The sequence below is a fragment of the Hipposideros armiger genome, unplaced genomic scaffold (assembly GCF_001890085.2).
Source record: "Hipposideros armiger isolate ML-2016 unplaced genomic scaffold, ASM189008v1 scaffold_201, whole genome shotgun sequence".
Taxonomy (NCBI): Eukaryota; Metazoa; Chordata; class Mammalia; order Chiroptera; family Hipposideridae; genus Hipposideros; species Hipposideros armiger.
The window spans coordinates 1,707,155-1,718,005 of NW_017731551.1; the positions used below are offsets into that span (position 1 = coordinate 1,707,155).

A 10,851-nucleotide genomic window follows, 5' to 3' on the forward strand; every position below is an offset into this window, starting at 1 on the left:
GTCCTCCACAACTAGACTGAAGAACAAAACGACAGCAACTTGTCTGTTCCCCTTCTCCCAATTCCCCAGTGCTGTTCCCATTCCCCAACTCCCCAATAAAAATCTTTAAAAATAAATAAATAAATAAAACGATGAAAGAAAATAGCAAGTTACAAAAGAATGGCTCCATTTTTATAAAAATTTTAAGTGCGCAAAGCTAAACTATAAGCTGTTTAGAAGACTAAACGTGATAAAACCATGAAGAAACAAGGAAAAGAAAAATACAAAATTCAGGGTAATACTTATCTCCAAGTGAGGAAGGGAAAGAAAGGGTGAGGCAGGGCGGTAGTCACCTTTCATCTTATACAAGATGGTAGCACTTGGAGTTTTCTGTACCATTATCCTTTCTACCTTACACACATTTTTCTAAAAATTCTATATCAATTCAATATGTAATAAAAAGAACTATAAATAAATCCATACTTAAACACATTGTTCATTTGGGTGAACTGATGTTTTAAGGTACTATCTGAAACATAACCAACTCAATTTGGAAACCAAAGCACTTGTTGCTTGCTTGGCAAAAGCAGGAAAGTCTCCATGCTCGTCAAGTTTCAATGTAATATCAAAGAAGAATATCCACAGTGATTCGAAATGGCTATTAAAACACTCCTTTTTCCAGCTACATCTTTGTGCAAAGCTGAATTTTCTTTATGTGCGTCAGTGAGAACGGACCACAACAGATTCAAAGCAGAATAGATATGAAAAGCCAGTCTTCCACCAAGCCCTGCCACTCCTCTCACTGAAGGGTTTGTTTCTCTTGGAAAGTGGTTATTTTTCATTTTTAAAGTGTTAACATGTAACGAGATACTATTGTTTTTAAAGAAATAAATATTTTTTTTAGTTTTAGTTTCTAATGCTGTAAATATCGATAAATACAACCCACATAAATAAAGCTCTTTCGGAGCCTCAATATTATTTAAGAGTATAAAGGTATCTGAGATCAACAAGCTGAAGAACCACTGAATTAGAGGATAAATTATGAAAATGTAATATTGATCAGAAGCCCAAGAGGAGTTCTGAGAGATTTAGAATTCACGTTGACATAGTCGGAGAAGGCTTTGTAGACTAGGAGGGGATTAAACTGAGTCTGGGGGTGTGGTCAAATTTGAGGGCAGTGGTGGGATGTACATAGAAAAGGCACTCTAGGCTCTGGGCATGGGGTCCAGCTTGAACGACAGCATGGAGCTGAGAAATGAACTTGAGGCAAGCAGAACAAAATCAAGGGTCCAGCCCAAGGAGAGTGGGGACTTGAGAAGTAGGACAGAGCTGGAGAGAGCAGACTTTGAAGGCCAGGTGGGACCTGACATAGGTGAGCAGGAAACCATCGTACATTCTTGAGCAAGGAAGTGGCAAGATAAAGCAACTCCATGACAGAAATTAGGCTGGTGACAAGAAGCAGAATAGACTGGAATGATTAAGAAAGCTAGAAAACCTAGCAAACGTCTGCCAAAACTCAGGAATAAGATGAGGGTGAAAACATAAGCCAGGATGACGTCTCACAGTTCCCAAGAACTGGTCTAGGTGACAAAGGTAAAGGGGATAATGTGTTAAATAACAGGGCTGGAATTAGAAGACTAGTGATAAGAGAAATTGGAGATGATTTTATAGAGATGCTATTCATAGCTTTTTGGTTAAAAGCTTTCTCCCAAAATATCCAGATTTGAATATGACAAGATCCAAAATATTTTCTAGGGGAGCTGCAGTCTCATATCTCTTTTAGAGTATCTAGATGTATACTGCTGATGGCTACAGAAATTTTAAGAATTTTAAATTATGTTGAAAGAAAATAAAGACAAACCCAGCCAGAGATAAGGCTAAACTCAGTGAAGCTCTCCCCTGCCTGTCCTCCTCCCTTCCTCCCCAGAGGATTAAAAACTCCATTTTTATCAAGATAAGATCTACAGGGCCTTTCATGAGCAGCTCTGCCATCTTTTGACATCCTCTCCCACTGCCTCACCCCTCCCTCCTCTTTCCACCACCTGCTCTAGACACTCATAGAGGGCACCGCCATGTTTTATTTCTAAGATGCCTTTTATGAAAGGAAATAGACAGAGGAAAGAAAGAGGTAGGACCTCACAAGCCATAATGTCATTGGCTAAAGAAAACTGCTATCTTCTCACAGCTGGTCTTGGCAGAGTTGATCTAGACAGAGTTGATCTTGGCAGAGAAGCTAGAATGGACTCGATGCATCAGCTGTTTCCCACCAGACAGATAATCAGGAAACATCCCACTGGATTCAAGAATTCCACTTCTCAGTATTTATCCGAAGGAATTGGAATCACTATCTCAAAAAAAAATATCTGCATCCCCACGTTCATTGCAGAATTATTTACAATAGCCAAGACATGGAAACATCAACAGATGAATGGAGAAAAAAATGCGTGCACGCATATACATACACACACACACACACACACACACACACACACACACACACTACATATATATTAATCAGCCATAAAACTGAAGAAAATCCTGCCATTTGCAACAACATGGATGGACCTTTAGGGCATTGTGCTAAGTGAGATAAGTCAGGAAGAGAAAGACAAATACTATATGATCTCACTTATAAGTGGCATCTAATATAAACAAACTAGATTCATAGATACAGAGAACAGATTGATGGTTGACAGAGGTGGAGGATGAGAGAGGTGGGAGAAATGAGTGAAGGTGATCAAAAGGTACAAACTTCCAATGATAAGATACATAAGTCCTGGGGATGTAATTTACAGCATGGTGATGCAAGGGTGGGGGAAGGCATTGTGCCAACATAAGTCCTGTTCAGTGGCACCATATAGGCAAGACTTCATTGCCTGTGAAAATCTTATGCTCAATAAGAAAGCCATTTCTCAAAGTGGGGTGAGCGTCCCTAGGGCTGTGCTGTGAGAGGAAAAGAGCTTGGAAAGACTGACTCTAAAAATTGCACAATGGAATTTTCCTGAGGGAGTAACACTGATAAGTGGACAGCCACAGAAATCCACCTCCACACCTTCAGGAACCGGGTAATGGATCCATGAGTGGCTCCCAGAGCGCCCCAGGAGACAGGCTTCCGACTGTCCTTAGCAGAGTAGGGAAGGACCTACCTCCAGGGTAATCATTTCCCGTGGGAGTGGGGTCGATGGGGACTTGTCTGGCAATTGAACCTCAAGCTCATTTTTTATCTCATCTTCCAGAAAACCTGAGGGAGGAAACCGCAACAGAGAACCCAAGGTGACTGCATATTCTCATACCTAAGTAATGGGGCCGAGCAGGACAAGTGACTTTCGGCCAGCTCAGCTGCCTGGATTGTTCCTGGGACCCGCCACAGGTCTCTAACCTCCCCCACCCTGACTCCAGGATCACCTTGAAAAGTATCACAAAGAGGGACGTGTTTGTTAATCAAGACCTGCCCACCATTTACCTCCCCGCCAGTTCAGTTAGACAGTAGGCAGAAAATTGGCTTACGGAGAATCCTCTCCATTGACTCACATCTTCTGACTTCATTCACAAATTTCCTTTGGAAGCTGTTCACATTCACATTTAACTAGAAGGGGCGGAACCACAAAGCACACATTAGTAGCAACAGCTGCCATATTCCCTTTGGTTATTGCATTACATATTTTTAATGCTGGAGAATGTCACTGAAATTATCTTCCATCTTTCCATGTACAAGACAGGTGTGCTACAGGCAAAACACACCTTGATGTGCTTATACTCAATCCCCCAAATGCGTGAGCTCTGGCCTTCTTACCCTTCTAAGAGGAACAAAGTCCTCTCACAGCTAAGTTTTCCCTACTTTTAGCTGCATTTTTCCATCCAAACGAGCCTTAAAATCCTCAATGGAGTCACGAATATGACAGGATCTTGAAAACTGCACAGATCCACGTGATGTATCATGGTCATCAACAAAAATTCAGCATTCTTGTGCTGGTGACCCTCAGCTCAGCCCAATAAATGTTACTGAGGAAATGCTCATGCGAGGTCCTGTGCTAGGAACTAGGGACGCAAAGAACAAGACATGGTCCTTTCATGCAGGAGCTTAGTTTTGACCTTGACCTTGATGAGGAAGTAAGGAAGAGTAAAGAGTCCAATTTTCTAAACTGGATTCAAAACAGCTTGATAAGGATACGATATCCCAACATCATGCTTAAGACAGTAGCCCTAGGATGTCACTCTAGGGAGACTGTGGACTCCAGGGTACTTCGTCTTCAGACAGACTAGTCAAGAAAAATTGGTTTCTGTTCCTAGGACGAGATCTGGTAATCCATGTACACACTGGATCTATCCAATGCCTTGAAGCTGCTACAGGAAACAGAATACAACACATCTGACATGCAGCGACTGTGTTAAAACTTCAAAACATTCCTGCAGAGAAGACGGGTATGGAAGAAGGGCGACCATGTTTGCAAGTTACTTGCCCAAGGCTATCACAAATCCTAGTCAGAGGACTAGAATCATGGAATTCCATCTGTCCCAGCTCAGGGTTTTTCTTCCTGCACTTTGTTCACTACCGAGAAGTGGTGAGAAAGAGAGGCCAACAGCCACTCCAACCTTCCTCTGGCCTCCAAAGAATGTAGTACTTACATCTTTGAATTGAACCAGTCCAAGCTCTCCAAGCTCAGAGACACAGCAGTATGCAGCCTCCACCTGGAGAAATAGCTGTGACAAACACATCTCCTCACTTCGAAACACAGATGCCATCTTGACCCAGCTTTGGTCTGCAGAAGACAAAGATATTTGAGATAGTAAATGTGTGAAGAAAACCTTAGGATGAAGATTATTTTTTGTTGTTGTTGAGCTAAATTAAAACCCAGCAGGAAAAAAAATCCAACAGGAATCACTTCTGATTTTAAAAACAAAAACAAGATAGCACTTTTCACCACCTATATAGATTGGCAAAAGATTAAAAAATATGACTAAAGACTCATATTGTGGAGGGTATAAGGGAACAGGCATTTTCATACACTTAGGAGTTGAAGTGTTAATTGGTACCGCTTTTTCAGACAGCCATTTGTCAGTATCTATCAAATTTTATATTACTCATACTCATGACTCAAGATTTCCATAAGGATGCTTCAGATAATGTTGTACATAATAATTATAATAAATGGACCTAACCTAGATATCCATCAACAGGGGAATGGTTAAACTGATACAACAGAACACTGTGCAGTCAGTAGGAATAAAATAAATCTGTATATCCTCTATATGGAAAAAGAATATTCATCTAGAATCTATTTCCATAAAAGACCCTCTAAGGCTGCCCAACTGCTACCAAACAAAATTGTTTTCCCCAAAGTCCAACCTTCTGGAAGAACTATCTCACTTCTACAGTGGACCCCTTTTCCTTGAGTCATTTTACAATTTATAGAGTATCTACTATTTGCCAGACACTGGGTTTATCCCTCCTGTCCTAATCCTTCGTTTCATTTTTCCCACAAGAAAAAAAATCTAAATCCCTTAACCAACAAAGGGCTGCTTAACCTGGTTTGTGTTCCCTCCAGGTTCATGACTCCTCACACTACTCTGCAGACACACAGAATTTCTCCTGGAGCCCCCATCTGCCTCAGGACCTTTGTCCATGCTTTCCCCTAGATTTAGAACCTCAACCCCTCCTTCTCTACCCCACATCCCCTGTACCCCACGTACTCCTGTCATTTCCCAGGTCTCAGTGTAAGGAACCTCTTCCTCCACAAGCCATTCCTGACCACAACCAATACCCCAGTGAACTGAGCCCCCTCCTATATGCTCCCAGAATATAAATTATCTGCAGTCACTTGCTTAATGTCTGCCTTGCCCACTAGCCAGAACAACCCATGAAGTCAGACCTTTGTGTGTTTTTCACTGTATCACCAGTCTAGCTCAACCACAAAGCAAATGCTCAAAAAATGATTCCTGATTTATTGACTAGAAACTAACCATCTTCCCTCCCTCCAGAATGCATAGCCTGGGCCCCTATTTTTGCCTTTGGCACAGAAATGAATCAACTTTTCATAGTGCCCTTGCTGATAAATAAGGTAATGCTTTCACAGAAGGAGATAGAAGACATTAGCTTCACACAGACCAAAAAGCACAGCTTCTTACCCCAGCTTCTTTCGAGCAGGTCCAGGACTGGGGCTGCGGTTCTCCAGTGACTTCCTTCTCCTGACCCTTTGGCTGTAGTCGCTGCACCCAAGTGGCAGCCTGGGTGGGACCAGCCTGGCTAGGGATTCCGCAGGCGTCCTCCCTGCAGTGCGGAGCCCCGAGCACTGAGCCCTTTCCCAGCTGCAGTCTTCTTCTCTGGAGCCGGCAGAGCCCTGAGGCAGCTCTTGTTGTATCAACACCAGCCTGGGTAAGAACAAACCTGCCCGCCAGCCTGCTCAAATCCCCACCTCCCTCCACCTTACCTGTGCCCTGGGCAGCAACCTTGGGGCCCCACCCGGAAGCAATGACTATCTTCTCTAAGGAAAGTAACTCACCCCCCCAGGGAGGGGAGGGTTTGGGAAGAGGTGCCCTGAGACAGGCTTCCAACACCAACACACTCCTTCTTTTTATGGTAAAAATGAAATAACATTAAAAAATAGTTTGGAGAAAGAAGGAAAAAAATTACACGGACCCTATCGATAATTATTTTTCAAAAACACTTTACTTTCAAAGGAGAATAAACAGACAAACCTTTATAAATACCCAATGGCTAAAACACAGCCTCTATGTGATCCAGGTATAAAAGAGACAGGCCCAGATGTGAGGTTTACCCTTATCCTCCTGTCTTTCCCATTGATTTGGTGGAGGGGTAAATAGCACAAGAGTGAGCCAATTAGATGCGTTTCTCTTGGCCCAGGATTACTCTGCAGAGGCCTCCTGCGATCATACTAACCAGCTTTGCAGAGCAGTTGGGGGGTTAGGCCCCTGCGTGTGCTCACCTGGGGTGCCTGTACAAAAATCACACCCCAGAATAAGGGGTGCTTTCTGTTTGTTTTCTTTTGTTGTTGTTGTTTTACTTTTTATTATAGAAAAATTAAAGCATCTGCTAAAGTCTAGGGAACAATGCAGATTCTGCCTCCCACCATCAGACCACAGTCAGACCATGTACAGACCACTTAGCATCAACAACTGAATTTTGTATCATCTATACACTCCTACCTGCCCTAGCTTATTTTGATGCAAATCCTATATATATTATTATTTCTTGCAAAATATTTTAGTATTTATCTCTGAAAGACAAGGGTTCTTTCACACACACATACACACACACACATATAGTTGACCCCTGAACAATGTGGGGGTTAGGGACACTCACGCCTCTTCCCTTCTCCTTCTCTATTTCTCCCCCACATTCCACAGTTGAAAATCTGCATATAACTTTTGACTCCCCCAAAACGTAACCATTAACAGCCTACTATTAACTGAAAGCCTTACCAACAACAGTCGATTAACACGTATTTTGTATGTTTATATATTATATATATATAATATAGAGAGAGAAAAGAAAATATTAAGAAAATCATAAGGAAGAAAAACTACATTTACAGTACTGTACATATTTATTGAAAAACATCTGCATATAAGTGGACTGCATAGTTCAAACCCGTGTTGTTCAAGGGTCAACTATATAGTATATGATACTATGGTCATGCCTAAAATTCCACGATAATTCTGTCAAATTTCCCAGGTGGTCTGACATCTGCCTTTTTAATAAATCCCTCAGGTGATTCTTGTGCATGATCATTAGAACCATCGCTTCTGAGAACACAGGGTGAAAAATCTCATTTGAGCAGAGAAGAGCAGGAGGTAGGCCGGAACCATCAGCTGAGAAGATGCAGGATTTTGAACCTGGGACAGTGGAGGCCAGGGCCTCTGAGGGAGCTTGCCCGCACCTGCCCATCCCAACAGGGCAGAGCCACTCAGTTCAGACTCACCTGGGGAAAATTCCAGAGATGGAACTCAGGATGCGCAAAGCAGAGCAGGAAGACCAGAGCTGGAATCTGTGAACGAAAGCACCAATGCAGGTTCTGCCTCCCACCGTCAGACTAGCTCCGGAGGGAGGATGAGCCCCAGTCGGTGCCTCCCTCCTCCTGCCCCTCCCCCTGCCCACCTCTCACGCAGCTCTTCACCCCTGCTGGGGTTGGCTGTGTCTTCTGGTCAGCAGTGGAGCAGTAGTTCTCAAATGTCCAGGTGCCCAAGGATCCCTGAGAAGCATACAGAGGAAAAAAAGCACGTTTTGATGGTGAAGAACAGAGAGGAGTCAAAGCCAAACTGCCCGAGGCAGGACTCTAGCTCTGCCACCTACCCTGTGTGACCTTGGAGAAGACCTTTAACCCCAGGGCCTAGGGATCCTTATCTGCAAAACAGAAAAGGATCTTGGATATTTATTTAGAATGTGGAAGTATAGAAAGGAGAGATTATTTTAAAGTTTGACTTCTTTTCTCCTAAAGCCCCAAGTCAAAGGGGCGAAAGGCCAGCACACTCATGTGACCCTGGCAGGACTACAAATGAGTGCAATCATTTCCGAAAGGTGACTTGCATGTCCTTTGACCCAATAATCCCACTGCAGAAAGTTCATCCTAAAAGGAAAAGAAAAATTGTAAGGATGTAAACCACAATTTAACCACATTAATGTCTGTCGCAGCACTGTTTGCAGTAAGTGTAATAATTGTAAATAACCTGAATTCTTTCATCTGTTCAATATTTATAGAGCGTCCATGTGCCGCTCTGTGCTGGGCTCTGAGGATAGGGCAGTAAATAAGAGATGAGACGCCACCCTCATGAAGGTTACGTCCCCATGGAAGGAGACAACAGTAAACAAGGAATAAGTGAGCAAGATATCGCAGATTATGAAAAGGGCAATAGTGGAAAGATCGGCTTTAGAGAAATGATGAGAGGCTACTTGAGCTGAGCGGTCAGAGCAAGCCTATCTCAGGAGGTAGCACTGGAGCTTAGGCTTGGAAGGTAAAAATGAGCCAGTCTTGCAAAAAGAAGCTGGAGGAAGGGTATTCCAGGCCGCTGAGATGGCAATGCAAGAGCAGGGGACGGCATCCTTGCTACAGCGAATATATCTAGAGTATCTCCTACGTGCTGGACATTGTCACGATTTCAGATAAGGACTTTATATGTATTAACCCAGTTAATCTTAACAGCTGTATGAGGTTGGCGGTATTCTTTTTTTTTTAAAGATTTTATTGGGGAATTGGGGGAGGGGAACAGACAAGTTGCTGTCCTTTTGTTCTTCAGTCTAGTTGTGGAGGACGTCGTTTCACTGGCCCATGTTGGTATTATCATTGTACTCTTCCTGGGTGAGGCAGTCGCTCGCTGGCCACTGGACAGCCAGTCACGGCAGCTCACGAAAGTGCACGCCAGCTGCTGGCCAGCCCCACTGCAGCCTACGCTGTCGCCGGCGACTCACAGCAGCCCAGCTCCAGGTCGAGCTGTTGTTCACCATCTAAGCTGTAGAGGGCACAGCATCACCGGCCCTCATGTGGGATCTGAACTGGGGCCCTGCTGCTCAGAGCTGGCATCCCAAGCCAACTCTTAACCAACGCGCCACTCTGCCGGCCCAGCGGTATTCTTATTCTGAAACTACATATGAAGAAACAGAGGCACAAAGAGGCTAAATGACTTGTCCAAGGTCACATGGTCATTCACAACATGTCATGTGACACTGAGTCCTTATTTACAACTACTTCAAGATACTATCTCAGGGTCTGAAAAGCTAACATGTTTAAGAAACAGAGAGGAGGCCAATGTGGCTGGGGCATGTGAAGGGCGGGAGAAATAGTGTGAGGTGTGTCAGAAGAGGCAGAGTCAACCATGTGAGGTCTGATGAGCCAGTAAGAAAACTGGATTTTATTCTAACTGCACTGGGAAGCCCTTGAAAAGTGTGAAGCAGGTGAGTGGCATTACTTGATTCGCATTTTTAGAAAAATTACTTTGACTTCTGCTTTTGGAAAGCTGAAGAAGAGATACTTTTCCTTTGTAATACGTAAAACTAAAAACCCTAAACATTATATATACAACAAATATTAGAAGACTCTAAAAGGTAGAGAGAAGACAGAAGTGTTGGGATTCTCTGAGTCGAGAAACATCTCAGAGATGAGCTCACTTTTTTGTTGGTTTTGGTTTTCGAACCTCATATATTCTAGACTTGGTGCTGCAGAAACCAATAAGATATGCAGACAAAAAAAGTTCCAAAGAAAGCCTGCTCCCTCTGGACAAAAGATGAGGAAAAGGGCAGCCTAGCAAGAATAGAAGAGTTTCAGGTAATGATCACTCTGATAGAGCCAAACATCACAGAAGAAACTATGGCCCAATACTACCCATGTCCGCAGAACCCAAGAGGAGAGCCCAGACTTCTACTCTCATGGAACTATACCAAAGCGACACCTCCCCATGTGGTATGAGAGAGGCCTGAACTCCCAGCTCCACCCTAAAAAGGCACCCCTTATTAACCTGTGTTTCGGTGGTGTCTGAAGAGACCTAATCAGAACTTTAAGCGCTGCCCATTGGTAATGAGCCTACCCCCTCACTGGGGTACAGAGGTCATGTGGAGAGCAGTAACCAGGCACTTCTGCTTCTCCCAGCCAGGGTCCATGAGTCGAGTCAGCAGAGGTCTAGGGCGCAGAAGAATAAAATGGGACAAACCACTCTATACAATTTTAAGATGTACTGTACAGGACGGTAATCAAGACCGTGGCGTTGGTGGAAAGATAGACACATAGGTGAATGTAAGAAAATATAGAAGCCAGCAATAGCCCCAGTCCCATCAACTGATTTTTGACAAAGGTGAGAAAGTTAATTCAGCGGAGGAACCATATAGTCTTTTCAACAAATGGTGCTGAAGCAATTAGACATCCA

At 43.5% G+C, this 10,851-nt stretch overlaps 1 protein-coding gene across 1 annotated transcript in view; it reads right to left on the reverse strand.

The window, feature by feature from the left end:
• The window catches only part of LOC109388515 (V-type proton ATPase 116 kDa subunit a-like), a 76,789-nt gene that overhangs the window by 52,224 nt on the left and 13,714 nt on the right, over positions 1-10,851 (reverse strand). The window contains exons 2-7 of the mRNA XM_019653241.1: positions 8,096-8,189; positions 7,920-7,985; positions 6,106-6,348; positions 4,606-4,739; positions 3,487-3,565; positions 3,126-3,220 (exon numbers count right to left, since the gene is read on the reverse strand). Of these exons, the coding sequence (XP_019508786.1) occupies positions 3,126-3,220; positions 3,487-3,565; positions 4,606-4,722 (291 nt within the window). The 5' untranslated portion in view covers positions 4,723-4,739; positions 6,106-6,348; positions 7,920-7,985; positions 8,096-8,189. The remainder of the gene's footprint in view (positions 1-3,125; positions 3,221-3,486; positions 3,566-4,605; positions 4,740-6,105; positions 6,349-7,919; positions 7,986-8,095; positions 8,190-10,851) is intronic.